The following is a 24,646-nucleotide window of genomic DNA, read 5'->3' on the forward strand; positions in this document are numbered from 1 at the left end:
TTTAATTATTTGGATCATTTAGAAAGTTTTAGAAAACGGTTTATATTTTTCGCATTATCCTTCTTTGTACTCATTAATATAATCGTTACAGAAAAATAGTTTATTCCTTCCATCTTTCGTTTTCGGTAATTCTCTTAAATATTAGCGCGCTAATAATTTCTTAAGAAAATAAATTTCGAAATTTTCCAAAATTCAAAATTTTCCCGCATACTTTCAATATTTTGTTTCTTCATCACGTTCTAAAAATATATTTCGCGAATATAATTTTGCATAAAGAAACTCAACTGGATACATTCTATAAATAAAACGAAATGAACGCACGTAATCAAATCTGAAATACGAACTGCTGTTTCAATGATATAATTAGAGTTGAAAACAATTTTCGTCACCTTTTGATTCAACATTTTCATTATTTACCATATTTTGGTCAGAAATTACGCGCAATTCTTTAAATTTATTCAACAATTGAGATAATTGAATTTTATTAATTATAAAGCGTGAATTATTTAATTAATATTAAATAGCAAATTTTTCCATGCTCTAGAAATATGTTGTACATATAAATTATGAATACATGAATATTACACGGATCCTCTCAACGAATCTACCAAAATCTCCATTATCCAAAAAAGTAATATGAAATAATACTTTAAACAATAACCCATTGTGATCATAATAATCGTATGATTCGTGTGATTCAGTAACTAATCCAACGCATAACTGCATGCTTTCACCTATCTGTTCCCTTTCTTCATTTTATACCATTTCACTTCTTACGTATTTGAAACCGAGCACTCTATATCCGTAAATAAACAAACAAATAAATAATTCAATTTCAATTCTAAGCAGTAAAACGATTCATTCATCGAGATCTCGTCGAAATACCACGACGACAAGGTGAATCGATGACACACGACGATCTTTAAGTTCATCGAACTTGCCGTTTAACATTTTGGTCAAGGGAAATCCGTTGCCAAGTTAGCTGCTCGATGTATATCCAAACGAAAATTCTTAACATCGTACGTGGCAATTTTCTTATACCAAAAAAAAAAAAAAAAAAAAAAAAGAAAGAAGAAAAAAGAAAAAAAAATGCATAATTTCCTCAAGAGTTATTTAATCAAGGCTCATATTACGTCAGGGACTGTATCCAAGTTACGCAATCCTGGGGAAAGTGCAAACCGTTCTGATCACTATTATGGTCGCTATTTCTCGATCTCGAATCAAATTGTTTGTTGATGGCTAGATTCCTAGAGACCACGATTAATTAAAACAATTTCTGTTCACGGTTGTGTTAAGCTCAATCTTAGAGAAACATGATCGTTGCGCGAGCGAAACGATTGCTATTAATTTTTTCGAACGATCGACGATCGGGATTCATGGATGTCTAAGGATATACGTTAACACGTTTGACGGCAAAATTTTTTTTTTCTTTTCTTTTCTTTCTTTTTTTTTCTAATGAATATTAAATCGAGAGTGAAAGTTATCGTCAAATGATTCGATGCTACAGTGTTCACTTGCGAAAAAATATTCTCGGCAAGAGAAATTTTTATCCTCGAGTTTTATCCTCGAATGTGTTCGTGTTCTTAAGAAGGGATAGCCAAGTTTTAATTATATATCGTCTTAAGCTTTGTATCTTTTTTTTTTTTTAAGTAAAAATTTAATAAGTTTTGGTTATATCTTTTCATCTTCTGATCGTTTCGAGCTGTAACATTTTGCGAAATATCAAAAGAGCCTACGCTCGAAACACTCGATAGTAAGTCTGATTTCGAGCCATGGAAATATTCTGTTCGGCAAAAAAAAACGAGGGTCAAACTTTCGTTACGCGAACTATATATTTTAAACAAAGACTGGGACAATTAAGCGTTAGGCAATTGTCTTGGCTATCGCTGGTCAATAAATTTTTCTCAGTTTATTGTTAATGAAAATGCGATTATTAATGAACGTTCGTAATAGTATTTGAATTGGAAACGTATATACCGTACCTGTTTTAATTGTCTGTTGAATCGCAGCCAATGAAATTTTTTTATTTCCTAATGAATCGACGAGGATGGAGGAGAGGAAAAACGATAAATTTTCAAATTCTTCAGTTCGTTTCCGGCATTCGTACTGGTATTTGTCGTCCGAATCTTTTAAACAATTTTATTATAACATCCATATAGTAGGAAATTTAATACTAAAGAGTAGGGATCATTCGCATAAATAAACGTGATTCCCGAGTGCAAAATTCTTCAAAGCTAATTTTCAAGTATTTAATTATCAACGAACCGCCACGTAACTTCAGAAAGAAATTTTTTGTTACATTCTAGATAATAATAATGGTATAATTATAGATAGACAAAAATAATTATAAATAAATAATAATTTAACGTATATTATATATAAAAAAAAAAAATAAATTAATTTTTGAAAACTAAAATTCTAGGAACGCTAAATAAATAATAATAATAGGAACCGCTAGATAGATAATAATAATTTATATTATAAATATAAATAAATTTTCCATTGGAAACTAAAATCCTAGAAAACGCGATAGGAAACGCTAAATTATAATTTACACAGTTTATAGTTGCAGTAGTTTACCTGAGTATAAAATCCGTCGACAATTTTTTGTCGACCCTCGTATATTTTTGCATAGTCATCTACAATAAAGAAAATAAATAAAAAAGAAATAAATGCCTTCGTGAATGTTAATTCGCGTATAAACTGTAAAACACGAGTATGTTTTAAAAATCGTTGTGCTAGAACGATCGATGTGTCACAACAACAACAACAAAAAAATCGATTAATTAATTACACCACTCGAACGTGTTCCATTCTACAACTTCATTTTTATATATGTATATATATATATATACATATGTAGTGTCACTTTGTCAATACTCATTCCTAGAATTTTGTAAGTAAATTTCCAAACTATGAATTTCTCACTTTACGATATGATATATTCTTATACTACAATTCAAATTACAATTCGAAGTGTTTTAAAATTATAATTTTTGAATTATGGTGTCATTTACCTAACAAACGTTCAATATTATCTCATTCAAAATAATAATGAATATTTCTTTTTTTTTTTTTTTTTTTTTTCCACTTAATAGATAAACCATGGTAAATTTCACAAATCAAATAAAAATGATAAGTGTGACAGCTCGCCATTTAATCATATATATATAAACAGAGATTTAGAATTGTTTAAAAGGGTTATAGCAATCGTTGCCAGGTGATAGAATGTTTTTCAAAATGCGTTTCGTTCATGGCTCATGAAACAAAAAGAGCTTGAAATCGCTGAAAGCGCACGAATAGAACGCAGTAAAGAATCATCGAAGATTTTGCAAGTATAATCTTTCAGACTCTTTACTGCGTGTCTTTGTTCATTACGTGGCCGTAGATGTTTCCGTATCTTGGCTGGACTCTTATACGCACTGACACGTGGAAATGTTTTGCATGAAAAATTGTTCTCAATTCCCCTCTCCCCTGATGACGCTCGTTTTTAAAGATCCAGAATTAATCAGTGACAAATATGATCTAAATTTACATAAATAATCTATTTAAATTGACTTTTTTTTTCTTTTTTTTCCTTTTTTTTCTTTTTTTTTTTTTTTTTTTTTGTTTTTTTTATACATTGCTAAACTCGATCAAAGAAATTTAAAAGATTCTCAAGAGTTTAGAATCGTGCAATTTATCGGAATTTATTAAAATTTTTAGATTTTTCACCAATATTTTATTCTATTATGATTCCTTGAAAAAATTTTGAAACGATGAGCGTTTAACAATAAAGTATCTATTCAATTTAGTTATTTTTGGGCTATGAACACATCTGATCCAACGTTCACTCGGCCATTTTTTTTCTTTTTTATTAAAAATAATACTTTAATAATTAATTATTACGATTATCGAGCCTATTATCGAGTTTATTCCTATTCTTTTGAGAATATATTTCTTGAAACAATATATAAAACGAAAAATAAGATAATTTGTTAACGATACAATTTTAAAATACTGGATAGAAAATTTATGAAATACTGGATTTATGAAAAATACAAGATACTGATTTTTGTCTGGAAAAAACTTTTTATTAAAAAAAAAAATTCGATGCATCGTTTATGTAAATCCAAAATTGGCCGAACCAATCTTTGTAAATAAAATGGAAAAATATTCAATTTATTACGGAAATGTAAAATTGGCAAACGCTTGTTTCGTTAAAAAAAGAAACAATTTAACGAACTGAGACGAGGTGAAGTCAGAAATCACCAATGTATTGATTTTTATCCAGAAAAACAAACTCTCGATAGAAAATGATTCGACACACCGTGATTCGTCAAAAATTGGCAAACGAAACGCAAGATTGGTAAACACGTCGTGGTCGAAAAAATCCAGGAGACTAGCGGAAAAGAGTTAGCGGAGTTTGATTAGAAATCGGTCAGTGCATTGATTTTTATCTAGAAAGCATGAAATATTCGATAGAAATGAATTGGATTCCATCGTTTATTGATAAAATCAACATGTACGAAATCGAAACGTACGAATAATAATGGATCGAGGAAACGGTTGATTCGCTGATTTTCATTCAAAAGTTTTCATCAAACGTTCATACGATGAAAATAACTCGACATTGGTGACGTTGCCTCGTCCTTAAAATTGGCAAAATGGAAGGAAATCGAGAAAGGGGCGAAGGTGATCAGAAATTCCATCGGTAATAACGTGAACGAGGGACTGTGGACGAAGGACGACAGGTGGAGGGAAGGTGAACGAAAGAAAGAAAGCCGGTTGGTCGAACGAAGACGAAGCATGATTGGATATAGGTGGAGTGGAGGTAAGCTCGAGAGAGAGAGAAAGAGAGAGCGAGAAAGAGGGAGAGAAGAACGTGGGTCAGCTCGTTAAGTTGCGAACTCGATTTTACTCGCTTCTGACCGGTTCAGTCTCGCGTCAGGACTCGCAGAGGACGAGGTGTCTCTCCTACGTATCCAAAGCTCCTCTTCAGCTGACACGCGGCTCAAATACGATTTCAAACGATCGTGAACCAGTGTGGAACACGGTGCGATTGTGTGTCTGATTTAGCCTTCCGTGCATAGCTGTGTTTTGTGTGCTGGTGAATTTTTTCTTTTTTTTTTTTTTTCAATTTTCCATCCTACTTTTTTCTCGATTTCTCTCGAGATTCGTATATATTTATATATATATAAATAAATAAATAAATATATATATATATAAATATATATACACTCTTACGCATCAGAAGACTGATGCTACCGATCAACTGTGAATCCCTAGTGACTTCTGGCCAGGATTACACTTGGAGGATACGCCTCGAGTGATCATCGAAAATAGGATTCGAGTACGAGGGACTTGATTCGAAGGTAAGGATGTAATATGCGATTTTCTTCACGACGCGAAAGATCGAAAGCGTACGATTCGTTACGATATTATGGATTCTCATCGATAATTTCTTTCCACAATTGTCGTTCCTTGAAAATTTATTTGATCGATGTTTTCATTTATCTACGTTTTACCCAGCGATTATTTTATTTATCATATTTATTCTTCCTAAGTAATAATTTATTTTAAAAAGTTTAGAGAAACATAAAAAAAAAAAAAAAAAATTCGAAAACGACGATCAAAGGAAAAAACCAACAACAAGCGAGATGAATTTTTATGAATCGTGGAAAAATTCGACCGTTTCTCGATTCATCGCGGATCTTCCTACGTTACGTGGGCAAGGAATGAAAAACCATCGGAATTAATTTGTATTTCCCACAATTGAGAAATTATCGTTCGTCACGTTCTCCGTTTTATTATTATTTTCTTTCTTTCGACTGTGAGAAATTCGATCCGCCCGTTTTCACCGTAATTACAAGCATAAAACAAAAGCGAGAAGCGGTTCGTGTGTGCGCGTTCTAAGCCCCACAATCGTCGAAACAATCGGGCAAAACCGCGGGTTCACTTATTATCGAACCGATCCGAGAGATCTATTTCCGATCGATCGGGTTAGATCACCACGACTAATCATCTCCAATTAATAAGGAGAACTGGATCTCTGCAGGAGATTTTGTTTACCGCAACGAGTCAGCTGTTTCCGCAGATTTGTGAAATAGAAAGCGAGTTGCCGCGAGGTGGAATTGCAGTATTTTGACAATCGAGGAATGCACACGCAGTGAAATCGAATCGTGCTCTCGCGTAACTTGCCGAGAAAATATTTTCCTAATATTTTTTCTTTTTTTTTTTTTTTTTTTCTTCTCTGCGTCTCATCGACAATATTATTTACAGTACGAAGAAAAAAGATTCGAGATATATTTGTATCGAGTGTTTGATCGCGAGGTTGCTGGTCTGAAAAGTGGATCTTCATCGAAGCAAATCGGATTTCACTTTCGACCGATACGAATTTCGATGAACAAATTTATTAATGGTGAAATATTAAATTTTCTCGCTTCTTTCGATCGAAAATCGGAAAGGAAATGTTCTGGAAATGAACGATGTTTACTTTTATTCTATGCTGTACACGCGTATTTTTTTCTTTTGCAATCGTGTTTACATCGTTTTTAAACTTGTTAAAATTGTGTACAAAGATACGAATAGAAAGAAAGAAGGAAAAAACAGAAAACAGAGATGTATATCAATCTGTCTAGTCACTGTTGCTACTCTGATGAGAGAAATGGATCTCTGTCGAGACAAATCGAATTTCACTTTCGATCGATGCATTCTTTTTTTCTTTCTTTCTTTCTTTCTTTTTTTAACGAAGAAATTTGATTGTCATTAAATTTCTGTCGATCGAAATCGTGATAACTCGAGATACACGAAAAGCGTTTCCTTTTGTTCTAAGTAATGCCTTAGTAATCTATAGTTAGGTCATAGCTAACAAACGCACGTGAGATAAATTCGTAATCGTGTGATCAACGAGAAAAACCGCAACGATATTCTCTGATTTGTCAACCGGATAATATCTAACGGAGAAAGGATTAATTATATACATGGAAAGAAAATAATACACAGTTAGGCAAAGTAAGCAAGTTCCATGAAAAAAATATCGGATACTTTCTTCCACGACACAAAGGAAAAAATACACAAAAGTAACAATTCCTCGAGCGAAGAGAATTATCATCCATAAATTTGTATAAATTTCTCCTTGCCTCGAACGTGACAAATCCTTTAATCCCTTTAAACCCCCATTGTCCCTCAATCTTCCAGCTCGTTCTTCGAAACTACTGTAGTATTAACTGTAATTTATTTATCTAGGTATAATATAAACTCATAAAACTGAACGCGACGAACGTGAAATCGAGAGTAAATGGGTGACCTGAAATCTCGGCTCTATCGAGTGGAAGAGAAAACGAAAAGCGTGAAACGGAGAGGCGCCGTCGGCTCTCACAACTGCGGGGCAAAGATTCCACGGGAGAACGAATTTCGCGCGATCGATAGAACGATTAGTCGCGATCCGTAACGATTCTAGAAAGTAAAACGAGTGGTCAAACACTGGAGGCAAGCCGGCACGCCGTACCAACTGTAACGATTCACGAGTAAAAGTCAATGGACAGAGAAGGTTGTTGTTGAATATTCTATCGTGTGTATAAAAAAAAAAAAAAAAAAAATATGCACACGGCCGAGGCTCGTTTGACTTTCGGCCCACGTTCGTCCACACGAGCAGCAACCGCGCCACCGTTGTGTAATTTCGTGTTATCGTAAACGTAACCCCCACCCCCCGATGAAAAAGATCATCATCGCTCGCGCTTGCGCAATCGCGTCGACTTTACGACGGACATTGCGCAATGAAAAAACACAGAGATCAGCGGAATCGAGACGTGTATATACCTGTATAAATGCTTTGTACGTGTAATTTATATATATTTTTTATGATTCGATGGCTTCGATCCGACGATTTCGTGTCACGCGTGAAATCGTAGGCCTTTGTGCGGGCGTCGAAGTCACTCGTCGCGAGTGGCGGCGGCAGCCGTGTGCCAACGAACCAGTGAGAGTGTTTTTTTATGTCTCTTCGATACCGTACGACTTTGATCGCGTGATTCGATTTTTAATATTATCGAGATAATTGAGAGAGAGAGAGAGAGAGAGAGAGAGAGAGAGAGAGAGAGGGATTAATCTTGGTGCAGGTTGGTGCAGATTTGATTGTAGAAAAAGAAAAAAGAAAGAAAAATGAGAGATTAGATTCTCGTTGTTCCAACTCGTCCATCCAAGCGGATAGTCCCTACGCGGATATTCATACGATAATTGACAGGCATTCCCGTGGGCTGCATTCGAATAGTAACATTAAACGCGAACAAAGCCCATTATCTCGGATTCCTTCCGAGTCGGATATTATACACATCGTTTTGCGAATCCCTATCGTTGAAACTCGGTTTCCACCCAACTGAAAATTCCTCCAAGTTTCTCTCGGCTTAGTTTCGACTATTATCAATCCATTATACACACGTGTCCAAGGAGCAGATCGAATCTCCTTTCTCGGCGGATGAAAGTTTCCTCGCTTTACATTTAAAAAAGCGTAGCCTGCTGACCATCGCCAATTTTTCATGCGAAGAAATTTTGTGGAACAAGCTTCTTGGAATCTCGAATTCTCCCCCTTCTTATTCTCTAATATCCTCCGTTTTACGGGCGTTCATCCTTTTCTTTGTCCGGGGAATGAAACTTTTCTTAAGAACCAGCAGGTGTTCGTCGGAAAGCTATTAGCAAGTTGAACGGACGCAAGAAAACGACGTTGTAAATCGTCACAATGAAAGTTAATACTTTTCGTGCAATTGGTTTGGTTGGGACGCAGGTTAGAATCGGATGCAAGGCTGCGAAATAACAATAAATAATAAATAATGCTTAATCCTGCGATTTTAAGTATGTCGGCCAGTTACCGGAGAAACAAGTCGAAGCGTCATCATAAAATGGTTACACACTTCGGTTCGGCTTAACATTCCCTTAGGTTAACGGTAAGCTTTCATTACGAATAACAAAGTCAACGTTCAATGTTTCTTAATATTCGAATAATTCGTTACGAAATTTACGATTTACGTCTCTTCCATTCTTTCCCCCTCGAACGAGCGACGAAAATAGATTAAACGATTTACTTACTTTCTGCACAGTCACGAAATATTTTCTCTTTTTTTTTTTTTTCTTTCTTATATGTATATCGTATACGTTTTTCTTTTTTTTTTTTTTTCTTAAATCGTAATATATTCCCTTTTTTCACGCGACATGTGGCGACACGTCGTCGCAAGAAGATCCAAGGTCAATGAACCTCGTCGAGTAAAAAAGAAAGAAAAAAAAATCAACCAACCCGACATTAATCTTATCTGTTTAATTTTCCAAAGTGACTTTTAATGTATTTTAAGCGTATAAGAGATCGCTATAAAACTCCATAAGGATTTATCTCGCTAAATAGATTTAACATTGTTTTTAACGATATAATCTTCTCTCTCTCTCTCTCTCTCTCCGCTTCGTCAAACGATATTAAATTAACACGATATTAAACGATTATTAGCGAGTCTAATAGGCGGCTTCAGAATATATTCCACGGTTCGATCATTACGATCTATCGAATCATTACGATGATTATTTACTCGTGTGGTGATCGACGAGTTGGTGCTGGCTATCGTCACGTTCTAAAGTGCAATTGTGCGCCATAATCGGATAGAAGTTGTTCTTACGGACAACTGGCTGTTGGCCAGATCGTTCGCCATGGATAACTCATAGGATTTTATTTAACCGCCAACCCTTCGATCGCTCGTTCGATCACGCTACTTCACGTTCTTCAATTCTTTTCGCGCTTTCTCGAAGAAGAAAGTTTCCCTCCACCAATATCTCATATATAGATCGTTGTGCAAATATTCCACGCTAGATTCGCGGTGAAACAGCCGTATTGGGATACGTGGTAGATACCGAAACGAGCGCAACGTGTTAAAGTTTGAAACGAAGAGAGGATGTATGATAGGTAGATAGATATCGTCTTTATTATCTTTCCAAATATTATGAATATTATTGTTATACGATTATTATTCAGCATTCAAAAATTCTCGACGCGATTAATATTCAAGAGGACGAATTAGCATCGCAAATTTGTGACCCGAGAGTTGCTGTTTTCAACCAAAGATCGAGATTCTCTCCTCTTCGAGAATCTCTTCACGATCTTTAAAAATATTTGTTTACTTCCTGGTTGCTTTCAATTCAATTCCTTATAAATTTGAAGTTTAAAATTTCCTCGTTGCTCGATTTTTTTATTCTATAAATTAATACCTCGTTGCATCGAAAAGGCACAAGTGTTGTAAGGCGATCCATATTTTTCTTTTTCTTTTTTTTTTTTTTTTTTTTTTTTATAAACGAAATTCGTGAGGATTTTAATCGAGATACATGGATTGGAACTCGATTAATGGAATGGGAAAGATGATAAAAATGGAGCGAAAGTTATTGCAAAGAGGCTGATTTAAATCAGGCAATGTTCGATTTCGTTTGATCGAAAAGGAGGGTGGGAATCAGGGTCAAAGTACAGCTGATCGTCGAGGAATAAATGTACAGGTTTATAAAGGAAGTCGAACTTTCGTCGCGACTAACTCGCTACGTAATATCTCGACTTTCTTGTACGATACACGCGTTTTGTTACATACTTATAGAGACGAGAAAAACTCGGATAAAAACATGTTTGCTCGTCGAACATGTCGTACGTGGACAAGGTTATATAAAAAAATAGTGTTGTGTAACACTAAGCAAAAAATATTCTACACACGCACGGTTTGCTAAAAACAGGACAAATTCTTCGGCTTAAAAAATTGCCAAAATATAAGAAATAACACGGTGGGTATTTGGCTGCGAATAAAATTAAATTTTAATTTGAAACATCTTGGAAACGACGACCTAATTCACTTCACTTTCTTCTTTTACGATCCAAAATTCTTGCTTATCATTTCGCCTATCTTTGTCGAACGACATCATCATCCACGTCATCCCTCGCTTTCATTTTTATTCATTGTCACGAGAATATTCCATCGGAAACATTTGACCTTCTCGCTTTATTCTTCTTCCGATCTTCGCTGGATCATCAAATCTCTGCGCCTAAAATTTTCTTCAAAATCTTCCTCATCATATCCATATTTTTCCATATTTTTTTATCTCGTCGGTCGATAACAAATATCGTTACTTACTTGATACGAATACTCGGCCTTTCTCTTTTCCAATCCCACCTCTAATTTTGCTTTTCAAATTTTCAGAAAGCGTCATCGATCAAAGTCTCTTCTCCCTTCCAGCCATTCCCCACGCTCGTTGAAACATCCTTCTCGGTATACGCACGGAAACGATCGGTTGCATAAGACGAAAATTGAACCCGATCAGAGGGAGAATCAGTTGCGAAAAAAAAGAAAAAAGAAGCGACGAAGGTCATAACTTAACGAGGCCCGAGACGTCCATTCGAGACACGGCAATCGTCATGAAAGTCACGCTCGGGATCGGCGTCGACGACCAATCGGGTCGTCGATTTCAGCTCGAAATCGAATCAAGGTGAAGGACGAGCTCGTCGAAAAGAAAAGAAAAGAAATGAAAAAGGACGAGAAAGGGGTTGTGTTTGTAAGCGAGGAGGAGTTTATTAGGAGTTTCGAAGCGTTGGCGTAGAAGGTCGATCTATGCGTATATCGAACGTACGTGCTTGAATGTCGTCTCAAAATTGTCGCGCGACAATCGATAATCCGCGCGTGTAGCCAGACGCGTACGTGTTTACGTTGACTTAGATAACTAACATTGCATTCGACGCGTTCACGATCGTGACTGGATGAAAGTGAATGGTTGAAGAGATACACGGCCCGTGTGTCGGTTAATATGGTTGGAAATCAAGTGCGCGCGGATTATTTTAAAAAAAAACTTTTTGAAAACTTCTTCGTGATTACGAGGAACAATAGTTTTTTCTTCCTATCGTTTTTAGATTTTTTTCTTTTTCTTTTCTGATTTCATCCATTGATTTTATATCGTGTACGTAAATATAATCTTTTTAATTTTCCATTGCTTCAAACTGTCTCGTTTCGTTGTTGAAAAAAAAAAAAAAAAAATTCTTCTCATTGTTCCTTTTGTTTCCTCTTCCTTTTAACGGGGAAGAATTGTGTGTTGATTTTAACAAGGTAAGAATCTTAGTCTCAAGTTTTTTTATATAAATAATTTCTAACCGCCCATTCTAATTGGCGTAAACAAAACTCGACGAGAATAAAAGATTTAAAAGAAGTTAAGGAGCGTGAAAGTGTTAATGGCAAGTGTTTAACACCAAGCAAAAAAAATCCTAGTTTCAATCACTGTGTCAGGCGACACGCTGCTTTCTTTCGCGTAGATTTAACGCATCGATTGTGAGATCATTGGAGCTTAACGATCTTCCTTCTTACGTAAATCGAATCATTCGATATCCGTTGACCCATTATGATTTTGATACGTGTATAATCGGCTTTATTTAATACGGTTATTTTTAGAAAGTAAAAAAAAAAAAAAAAAAAAAAAATATCTAGAAATTATTCACAATCAATTTACTCTCTATCGAAGAAACGAGGGTGTGGAAGAAACAAAACGACTCGGTCATCAATTGCTACTATTTTTACTCGGCAATTTTCCCGATAGCTAATAGAAAAGGGGAGTGGTGGCGAGATTCTTTTCCAAAATCGTGATTATATTTCCAATAATCCGTTTAAAATTCATAATATGACGTTTGATGCAATCGTCATAAGATTTTATGGAAAGTGATCGATATATCCGATTCGAAATACTTTCGAAATGGAATTCCGACTCGCCGATGGTCATCGCCGTTGAGTTGAAGAAAATTGGGAAGAGAGGCGAGATCTAACGAGAAAGGGAAATAAAATTGTATACAAATTTATGGATACAATTGATTTGTCCCTGTTAATTTAATTATCGATCAGATCGTATCTTTGAAAGAACATAACGAATGCAATTATGAACGCGGCTGACTGACCGCGCGATAATATTATTAGAATTGTTTTAATCACTTAGGAATCACGTATAATTAACGATCTATCTATTTATATTATTTTTCTTCTATTAAAAAAAAAAAGAAAAAAAGAAAAAAGAAAGGAAGGATCCTGTAACAACATCTTGGATTAATTTTATCTAAAAATTTGATACATGAAATCGTGTCTGAATCTTCACCTTCGTTTCATCATAACTGCATCGAGATAAGAGAAATAGAATCGGGAGTCGAGAAAGCATATCGATGGGAGGAGTACAAAATCGAGACCATTTGTCGACCATGGCCCAGAACACGAAGACTCACGTGGCCAGGTCTTTCCACACCCGTCCTCGGGGTACGTCGTCCTCTGGAATGCTGGCTTGCGTAATTACACCGCCGTTCCTCAACCTGGGACATCTCTATTCGATTTTCGAATACTAAGCACGATCACCTGCATCGATCGTATTTCTTCGACACCCTCCACTTCCTCCAACGATCGTCCGATAATTTTTTATCAACTAAACGGAATCAATCGAATATTCTTCTTTAGAAATTGTAAATAAAAGCAATATGCGTTTCTTGTTATCTTTTTTAAAAGACAAGATAACAAGATTGGCTTGAATAATTTAATTTATCGATCATTATATATTAGTTCGAAATTAATGTTATTCGAAATTAATACTAATTTAATTAACACGTCTATTTCCCACTGAATCCATTTCAAACTTGCGCATAATAATATATGTTTATTCGAAGATAAGAAGAATGCCCGTGACGCAGAAAGGCCGAAAAATTAATTAAAATTTCGAATAAAGTTACGTTAAATAATAACAATTTATTTAAAATCCTCGAACGATATTTTTTATTCGTATATATTATGTTCGTCCCTCCATTTCGACCCACAATTAACTACGATTATCCAACGCTTTAAATGATAAATTATTCGAGCGAAATTATCGAAGTAAGTTTTTACTCTTAACTCGAAAATTTTACCCGTCGCTTCCCGTGACGAGACAGTGACACTCGTCACCTCGAAAACGACAAGAGATTAAAGTAATCTAATCGTAAATTAATTCAGGCTGCCTCCGTCTGACTATACACTGTCATTATCTACTCGCGTGTCCGATTATCACGTACAGCCCGTCACGAAAAATGTTGTTTCCTCCGGGAAAAAAAAAAAAAAAAAAAAAAAGAAAGAAAGAAAGAAAAAACTCAACCATTTTCGTCCATCCTTCGCCGTAATTCAATCTCAAAATTAAAGTATTAATCATTGGACGAAGTGAAATTTATCGCGTGATGCTCATTGAAATTCCGAACGAGGTTCGTAATCGAGGAATACGTCGAAACACATTGAGGCAAGAATAAAATTAGCAGAAGGTTCGATGCTTATCGCGTTGCTTAATCCTTTGCGTAGAAATTGAATAACAACGCGTTGTAAATTTCTTTACGTCACGGAGTAATATTTTTTCTTCTTCTTCTTCTTCTTCTTCTTCTTCTTCTTCATCCGCATAAACATTTTCCCCTTTCTATTTAATTTATGAGAGAGCCGCGTTACTCTTCCCGCTAATTATCACGCGGCTGTATATATATATGTGCAATGCGTTACCGTGCTTCAAATTGTTACACGTATCTGAACGTGTACGCTCTGTACACGAGTCGATAACTGTTCTCTCGATAAGTCGACTTCCCCTCGTCTCGAAGGAAGTTACGTGAAATGTCGAAAGCGCTCGACCGTGTACCTGTGTACGATTACAACCGAGCCCCGTAATGGAGGATAATAAAGTTGCATCTCGACGTCTCGACATTTGAAAATGCTACGATAATTTGGAACGGAATCGCACGCGGGTCAAATTATCCACGAAATTTGCACGGGAAGAAGCGACTCGATGATAATTTCGACCGAATATTCGATCCTAGAGTCTTTCTTTCTTTTTTCTTCGAATTTCTAAATTCCTACAATCTCTCCAATTTCACGTTAACTGTTTCATTTCATCCTGCTATCGTATCCGATATTCGTCGTCGTCGAACGTGCAAGTTTCGCAAGTTAAATTATAAATCATAAATTCGCATGGATCTTATTTTTTTTTTTGTCTGTATTTGAATTTTAAAAGAGAGAGGAAAAGAGAACACAAGCTCGAATCCAGATTATCCAGTAATTCAGGATTCGAGGCCGAATCCTTGCTCCACAGGATATCCTTCCTTTTTCTTCACATTACTTTCACATCTTTTAATTTTTTGCAATTTCTTATCTCGCTATTTCTTTTCTCGTACACGACAGACAGATAATAAACCGTGATATGGATAATGATATATTAAGGTCGTGGGAGTGTAGTACAACTGGTTTCACGAGTGCAAACGATTAAATTATCATTCGTCATAATGAACGACACGCTGCTGAGAACATCCTCGCAGCGTATTTGCTTTCTTCCAACGTCCTCTCGCAATCGATCATAGTTGGGTAGACGAGGTAGAAAGGGAAGTTATATTGCACGATTCGATGGAATGCCGGATAAATCGAGCAACAGTTGCAACAATAATTCGCTTCTCCAGCCGCTTCTGGCAATCGTGGACGATCGCGGAGAGCTGCCACGAGAGAAGAAGCACAGAGAGGCAAAACGTCTTCGACGACGGTTGCTTTCTTCCGATATCTGCTCGCTCGAAACGTTACGAAACACGGTTTGTTGGCTTTTCCTCATTTAGTAGAGACACGTGCATACTACGAGCGCGCACTGTCTCCCGTAATTTAACCATGCCGGGAGTCGGATAGATTCGCGACAACAGAGGAAACCGCTTCGAGGAGATTTATTCGCGATTCAAACGGGCTGACCTTTCCCCTCCCCCCCCGATCCGTATCGCTTTTCGACGATGTCTTAGACGTGGCCCGCCATTGAATCTCCTTATATAATGCGATGCTGCCATTTTGCTTCATTATTCCTCGATCGTAAATATTTGCGCGACCAAAACAAATTCTCTTTTCTTCTTCGTGATCTCCTCCCGTACGTAGAACGTTTGTTTACGTGCATCATGCGTGCAAGCAATATTACGTTCGTTTCCATAATAATAATATAAATACGATGAATCGATTATGTTCTTGCATCCATCATGAACGGTCAAGAAATTTCACAAGTTTTCTTCCAACGGCGAATATTCTTCAACTTGTTTCTATTTTTGTGAAGAAAGGAATACTGTTTCTCGTAAAATTGAATTTATTGATCGGTGCGTCGATCAAGAAAAACGTGTCTATTAATATAACTGGCGAAGATGTCGAATTTGCATGGAATCATCGAAATCGAGAGGAAACAGTGAGCGGTGGAAAAATATTTTTGCACGGCCTTGGACCAGCGTTATATTTCTTCGAAAACGAGTGGTTGTACGCGCTTTTCGCCGGTGCAAACGGCGTAATATCGGCCTCAACCGACCGGTGAACAGATACGTCGATACGCGTTGCCCAATGAACCGGCGAGCGAAAAGAAAGCCGTTTTCTTACGTAAGCAACCACGTTCCCTCTTTCTAAACGATCCTAGCTGGACGAAGTCCGTCGCCACGCACGCAACCTATCCGAGGCTTTGATTTTAGGGCCTAGCCAGCCTCTGCCTCTTTATTTCTCGCTCCAATCGTGTTTCAAACCGATCGTGACGATTCGTCTCTCGATATCCGCTAGATATTCTCTCGTCGCGTTACAAGATTGGCGCGTTATGTTACAAAAAAGTATTGCAAATAAAAATAATGTAACGAGGCATAATCGTAAGCGTAATCATTCTTATGTAAAATAGTTTTACATAGTTTCTTATGTAAAAATTTTCATGAAAAGCAAAGCGTAGAATTGTAGAAATTGGGTAGTAGTAGTATTACGTGATGTGCAGTAGCAAATAATAATAATAATGTTAATAATGAAACGTCAAATTATCTCTGATCTAACATTTCGTTACGAGAAAAATATTTATCCGATCTCGAACCTAAAAAAGAAAGAATATTTGTTATGAATATATATATATATATATAAAATTCGACGAGGGATCAAAGTGCATACGAGTGAGATGACTCACCAATAATTCGCCTCTATATAAGGATAACTGTAAAAGATTCTTCTCGATTTTTCGAGATTTTTCTTACCGCTTCATTATTCTCACGAACGAGCGTCGACTCGTTTTGTGCACGATCGAACGAAAATGGACGATCCGTTAAATCAAAAGTAGTTCAAAGTAGCGTCTTTCTTACTTGACCGTGACTCGACCCTGTTTCGTTCGTGACTCGATTGCAAATCGACTCAAAATTTTTCGTAATCGTCGCTGGTTCGATATTTGGATCAATATTTTCCATCTTTTCGAATCGGTTTCCAATTATCATCCTTTTAGACGTGTCCACGAAAATTCATGGAAACTCGAAGTTGAATGGAAATCGTGCAAAAAAAAAAAAAAGTCTTCGAGAAACTTTGGACCCTTGTACAGTAATTTACTCGGAAATCGAGAAATGAACGTCACCGCATAAGCTAACAATTCGGTGTTTCATTTATTATTCTCAATTAGCTTGTTTTGCGTCACGAGCGCTTCGATTGGCGCACTGCAGCCTTTAACACGCATACTTTTTTTCACGCTGGTTTGCGTGCTTTCTTGCGCACTCCGACCGCTTCTAACGCGATAAAAAAATGTATCAAAATGTATATTTACAAGTCAAAACGATTACGTGAAATGGTTTTCTTTTCTTCCCAGCGACGAGACCGTAAGAAGTGACTGTAATCTGGCGAGTGGCAACATCATGCAGAACAATTCGGAAACATCCTTGAACATACCGAGCTCGGTAACACCAGGATTGAACAACACCGCGTGGAATCGGCAACAGGCGGTTTGCGTGAGGAACGCGTTCAAAACTTATGGAAGCTCGAGAAACCCGAACCACATTCTTCAAAACCTTAACATGACCGTGGCTAAAGGATCCATGTGAGTATCTTTATCGAAAATCTACTTCGAATCTATCTGTCTAACCTATCTGTAACTTTCGCCGTTATATTATATCTTGTAATAATTTCAGCGGAACAATAAGATGATCCGTCTTTTCGTGATTATCGATTAGAATTCTCGGTGAAAGCTCGTCCAAGGGAATGGAGATTATACGGATAAAGAATTATTCTTATTCGTAATAAGATTATATATAAATTATATAAAAAGTTAATCGTAGTTCATTATTTATTTGACGCAAGATTGAATTATTTATCTGTTATAAACAAAAAAAAAAAAAAAAAAAAGATCTGAAACTGGTAATCCTTGACTTACGTTAATTATTCCATTCTGATGAAATCAGTTCTAAGTACTTCCTATGAAACTTATAAATCTGTAGTAGATAGTTATCGATTAATTTTACAAAGCGAATAGAATAGATTATAGCTGTTTCGTACGGGAGATACGAGTTTAAACGGCGAAGAATAATAAATCGCTTAGGGCTTAAACGAAAGGCGGCTTTCTTAGAAAGCAACGGGTAAAGAGGGATCAACCGAACGTGACGGCGATCTCTGGCCAATATTTCTACGCTTCTCCAACCGAACAACCGTATTCTGTTACGCGCGATTCACCGTGGAATCGGTTCCGCTCGAGCGAGTATTCCCATTTCTATATATACGGAAACGCGGCGGTTTCTACTCGTTCGAGTTCAAAATTTCCGGGGTAATAGGAATTCGCGAAACACCGTTATCCCCCCGTTGTGTAATTTTATTACGCACGCGGCCCATTATGTCGATTACTATTACGAACATCGAATTTTATGCCAAGGGAGTACGTAATTCGCGCGCGATCGCGCGATTACGATTGCACAGGAAATCATCGGTCCCGCGATTTTAAATGGGGAAAAATGCAGACGATAGGGCAAATATGCTCGAAACATTTGGATAGGCACGGACGTATACACGAAAATATCGTGTTAACCAATGCTTTTCGATATCCGCCCGAGTCTGTCCGATCTTTCCCGAACATGCCCGAATACTCGGACGATTCGAAATAACGAACAGAGGAACGCGAAACGATTGGTCGCCGTTGTGCATTGATCTTAGAAATCTAAGGATTAATAAGTCACGATTATTCGTAGAATTCTAATCGAAATTGAAATGAATTCATACGGTAATTCGATAGTTTTCTCAGTTACTTGATTTCTTGAGAAATACCTGTAAGCAATAACCACGAGAAATGATTACGGCTCCTGATCGGAAATCGCGAATTCAATTCCGCGGTTCGATCGTTGTTTTTTTTTTTTTTTCCTCTCGATACTTACGATTACAACACGTTCTCTCACTGATCTTTTCCTCTGAATTAGTTACGGGCTTCTTGGTGCCAGCGGTTGCGGTAAAACCACCCTGCTCTCGTGCATCGTTGGTCGAAGGAAATTGAACGCCGGCGAGATCTGGGTACTCGGTGGCAAGCCAGGAACCAAAGGATCCGGAGTTCCCGGAAGGAGGGTCGGTTACATGCCGCAGGAAATCGCCCTCTACGGAGAATTCAGTATAAAGGAGACCATGATATATTTCGGGTGGATCTTCGAAATGGACACCGCCGAAATCATGGAAAGACTTCAATTCCTGTTAAAATTCCTCGATCTACCCAGTCAGAATCGATTAGTGAAGAATCTTAGGTAATATTAATTTCAATAGATATATATATTTTCGTTGAAATGGAAATGGAAAGAAAATCGTACAACTTTCCCCGTTCGTTAATAATGAAATTATTATCTTTTTCGATTGCAGCGGTGGCCAACAGCGACGAGTATCGTTCGCCGTTGCTCTGATGCACGATCCAGAATTGTTGATTCTCGATGAGCCAACAGTGGGTGTGGATCCTCTTTTGCGACAAAGGTAAGATGGCGTGGAGAGTGGGTATATCGAAAGTAGAGGAGTCATTGTTTGAAATACATTTGCCGTTGTCCATACTTTTTAGTAGATTCAAAATCGTCTATCTAAAAATATTCACTTTTGAGAAATTGGTTCTAATGATTATTCAACGTTATCAAGCGAATATTTTTTGTATATTTTAATCTGATAAATTATTCATTTTTTTCTTTTTCCTCAATATTTTTCGCCAATATTCATTCAAAATATTTTGAGCTAATCTGTTGAAACTCTCTAAAAATACACACACGAGGTCAAAGATCTTCCTTTAAATTCGGAAAGTTTTATCCTCGTAAAAAATCGAATAACAAAAATAAGTAGCGCGTAAAAAATGAATGTTGCAGGATACATCGTGCTTTTGAGATTCACTTTTAAGTGAAAGTATCATTTACCAAGCTTAAAAAGAAGAGAGAAAAATTAAGAGTAAAGGTGACTGAACGCAAACTCTGAACGATCTTTTGTTTCTAACCAAACTGGAAAAATTAACGCCTGCTCTCTGGAATGGAATTCCCATGCAATTTTCTTAAACGGACGTTCTAAAACGTCTTTAAACAACGCACATTTCCTAACTCGATTGGAACATATAAACGAAGATTATCCTTAATTACGCTTGTATCGAATAATGGATTTGCGCTTTTCACTTCTTTGCACTCAATGGATTCTCGATGAAGAAAAATTCACGATGTTTCATGGTCCGCCAACAAGTCATTGGCAATAAAAGAGTTCAAAAAAAGACATTAAAAAGTAGAGAAACGGTTTCGCTGAGACCGAAAACGTTATCATTTGCGTTATGAAATATCAGATGTGTCAGATTGCTTTCCAATTATCATAACTAAAAATAATGGATAAAATCAATTCGCGTGAAAATGATTGAATTTATATTCACATTGAGATATTGTATACGACGCTCGATAAATTTTTCTTGAATAACATTTCCTTGAATTAGATTGTAGATTTCCTAGATTGTAAATTATTACGAAATTGTGAGAACTGATTCACAATGAGTTTTATTTTAGAATTAAATAAGGATGAAAACGTTTATCATCCTCTAATTAAGATAAACCTTGATAAACATTACCTCAATTTATCTCGAGTCCTTTGTGTTCTAGAAAATTTTAGCCTGTGTTCAATGTTCAATGTAAAAACGACGCTGATAATTTGTTAGATAAACGGGAAAATTGAATCGTAATTGAAATCTCTTTGATAGAATTTTTTTTACTAGTATTGAAAATTTCTAAATAATGTATTCAAGATAAAAAGTAAACTTAAAATTTCCTTGCACCAATTTATCATCCTTTTTGCTCTGAAATTCTTTCAGAAAATTCAAGGTTCAATCAAAATTCTCGTAAACCTTCCACATTCTATTCAAGTTAGATATCTCGTTTAAAAATTAAGACTCTCAACTGCTCTGTAAACATTTGTATTAATCAGATCCTCCGATAGTAACATCCGTTCCTTTTTTAAAAAGAACGACAAACGACAAAGAGAGTTAATTAGCCGCTAGAAAGTTGGAGAGGCAATTATGACTGCTGTAAAGCGAATAAACTTCCTTGGATCACAGTGAATACTCGCGATCATCGGTATTTAAAACATGCCAATTTCTCGAAATTCAGGCGTCCGTGTTTAATGATCCTCCGCTTCCGGCATTTCTCATAGAATGTAGCTTAACTAATCGAACAATTAATTTTCCTTGTTAGATATTAAAATTCTTCTAAAAAAAGAGCATGAAAGATAATGATTTTGAATCGTATCAAAATACTTTTCAATATTCTTAAAATAAATATTCAAATATATTAAGAAAATAATTGAAATTCATAAAAGAATTTTATGGACAAAAGAATAGATATTCGTAGAAATTGGTTTAAAATCTTCAAATGCCATTCTTAAAATCAATGATCTTTTTTTTTTTATAATATATATATTACTGATATTATATTACTGATATAAAAATAAGATTAACAATGCTTTTTCTGTTGCAGCATTTGGAACCATTTGGTCCAAATCACGAAGGATGGTAACAAGACCGTAATCATAACCACGCATTACATCGAGGAGGCTCGACAAGCGCATACAGTACGTGGAGTATTACGCAATGCCATCGTTGATATGTAATAAAAATATTCGGGGCACAATATCGGTGGGAATATAAATCACGATGCAACTGAAGCCGTCATCGAACAAAATTGTTCGATTACAATAATGATCGCGTATTAAAATTATGCAATATATATTTCAACAATTGTACGTTACACATTTAGATGGAGAAAATGAAATCAGATAAAAAGTTATTCGTGAAAATTTAAGAGAGAAAATTCGAGGAATAAATATTTTGTTTAAATTATAATTTTATGTAATGTTATTTGATTTCTAAAAGATTTTTCTATTTGAATTTTTTGTTAACAGATTGGTTTGATGAGGACTGGTCGATTATTAGCTGAAGAATCTCCCAGGACTCTCCTGACAATGTACAATTGCACTTCTTTGGAAGATGTTTTTCTAAAATTATCACGGCAAGAAGTGCAAGTTACTCAACAACCAGTAACAATGAATATCTCGAATAATATTAACTTGGTAAGGAAAAAAAAACTGAATTTAGAAAAAAAATAAATCGTTGAAATAAGTAATAATAAAATAATAATAAATCGAAAAATAGATTTAAAAATAAAACTAATTAAATAATGCAAAGAATATATTTGATTATAGGATACGTGATTATTATATAAATTATACATGAATTATCAACTTAGTCAAAAAATCATAAACCAGAATTATAAAAACGAATTTTCGATGATTTAAATGATGAATTTATACAATCAGTAGATATTAAAAAGATAAAAATATTAAATAAAATTATAGTAATCAATAAACTATATTAAACAACTATATTAAATAAAGCTTATTAAATAAAATAAATACAAAGAACTAATTTCGATTATACTTTTGCAGGCATCTTTAAACTGGAGTAAAAAAAGTGAACCAGTCTATGTAACAGAAGAATCAGGCGTTGTTGGTTTAAACTTTTCCCCAAGCAAAGAGGTTCTCATTCATGATTCAACGAATGATCTTGGAAACCATTATGATGTAAGAACATATTTAAAAAATTTTCATGAGAAATCTATTATCACGTGGGAAATCTATTATCATATGTGAAAAACTATTTTAATCAGCGTATATTTTTTCAATAAATAAATAAATAAATAGTACACATATGGTACATATTCTAAGTTTCTAGAATTCGTTTATTTTTTATGCAACAGATAAATGGAAAACCGTTATCCGGTGGGAAAAAAATGAGGAATTGGAATTCTTCTGGTAAATTTTCTGATTGGTACAAAATATTAATCAACGGCAGAATGAAAGCTTTGTTGCAGAAAAACTTTTTACGTATGTATAGGAACGTGGGGTAAGTTTTTTATCCATTAAATGCAATAAAAATAATATTATAAATTTTCTATTAAATGAAAATAATAATTTTTTTTTTTAATTTTATTGTACAGAGTGTTACTGTTCGTTTTTGCACTCCCAGTAATGCAAGTGGTTCTATTCTGTTTGGCGATCGGTAAAGATCCAACAGACTTAAAAATGGCAATAGTCAATCATGAAATTCCTTTTGGAAATTCGAGTTGTCCGGTATCAGATGGTTGCAACTTGTCACTGCTTAGTTGTCGATATCTTAGCTTTTTAAACTCAGATTTAATAGAAAAAGTAAGATTATTGATTTCTAAAAGCGATTCTGATTCTAATATACGGTTATTTAAAAGAGATATTTATATTTTAGCAATATTATTGGGATCTTGATACGGCCATAAATGCGGTACGAGAAGGAAATGTTTGGGGAACTCTATATTTTACAGAGAATTTTACGGATGCTCTTGTTGCAAGAATGGCCCTAGGAAGAGAAGCTGATGAAGAAACCTTAGATCAGAGTGAACTTAGGGTCTGGCTAGATATGTCCAGTAAGTTTACTCAAGTTATTATAGATTGTATTTCTCCAAATATTAAAATATAATTAATTATTATTCATATTTATTATTATTATAGATCAACAAGTAGGCCTAATATTAGTCAGAGATATCCAATATTCATACAGAGATTTTGCCAAAGATCTTTTAAAATCTTGTGAGCAAAATGAAAAATTAGCTGACATACCAATTCAGTTTAAGGATCCAATTTACGGTACTCAGGAACCCAGTTTCACCGATTTTGTGGCACCCGGAGTAATTTTAACGTAAGTGAAAATCAATTTATCAGATTATATCGATTATATAATCAATATAATATTCAAAAAAATGACTCAGAAGATATTTAGAAACATATTTTTCTTGCAGCATTGTCTTTTTCTTGGCGGTAGCTCTTACTTCTTCTATTCTAATCATCGAAAGGATGGAAGGTCTTTTAGATAGAAGCTGGGTAGCCGGTGTTTTACCTGCAGAAATCATTTTTTCTCATGTAATTACCCAATTTGTGGTGATGTGCGGTCAAACAGCATTGGTGTTAATCGTCATGCTTGTTGCCTTCACTGTCGAATGTCAGGGACAGGTCGGTTGGGTAATTGTATTGACAATACTTCAAGGTCTTTGTGGCATGTGCTTTGGTAAGTTTAAATTGTAATCTTTTATGAATATTTTCTAACTATAATAAAAATAATATTTAATATTAATTAAAATTATTGTATAACAATATTTACTTTTACTGTTTAGATTTACTTACAACTATGGAAAATTATTTTTTATATTCTTTTTATTGCTTTCAGGGTTTGTAATTTCAGCAATTTGCGAACTTGAAAGGAATGCAATTCAACTTGCTTTGGGCAGTTTCTATCCTACACTTCTATTAAGTGGTACGTATGTTACAAATTGAGA

The 24,646-nt window shown here is 35.3% G+C and overlaps 1 protein-coding gene across 4 annotated transcripts in view; it reads left to right on the forward strand.

Annotated features, from left to right (window-relative positions):
• Positions 1-24,646, forward strand: part of snu (ABC-type transporter snustorr) — a 35,586-nt gene that overhangs the window by 9,558 nt on the left and 1,382 nt on the right. Inside the window, exons 1-14 of one of the 4 annotated variants that reach the window (XM_012489630.3) lie at positions 4,913-5,089; positions 5,269-5,354; positions 17,626-17,853; positions 19,217-19,531; positions 19,644-19,751; positions 21,764-21,857; positions 22,188-22,355; positions 22,731-22,865; positions 23,042-23,187; positions 23,282-23,489; positions 23,563-23,740; positions 23,826-24,012; positions 24,113-24,378; positions 24,538-24,624. In XM_012489630.3, the coding sequence (XP_012345084.1) occupies positions 17,672-17,853; positions 19,217-19,531; positions 19,644-19,751; positions 21,764-21,857; positions 22,188-22,355; positions 22,731-22,865; positions 23,042-23,187; positions 23,282-23,489; positions 23,563-23,740; positions 23,826-24,012; positions 24,113-24,378; positions 24,538-24,624 (2,074 nt within the window). In that variant the 5' untranslated portion in view covers positions 4,913-5,089; positions 5,269-5,354; positions 17,626-17,671. The other 3 variants (XM_086917919.1, XM_012489628.3, XM_003696043.4) reach the window with 3 other exon arrangements.

This window comes from Apis florea, unplaced genomic scaffold, assembly GCF_048593485.1.
Source record: "Apis florea isolate Af1SG1 unplaced genomic scaffold, ASM4859348v1 contig_2272_pilon, whole genome shotgun sequence".
NCBI classification, from domain to species: Eukaryota; Metazoa; Arthropoda; class Insecta; order Hymenoptera; family Apidae; genus Apis; species Apis florea.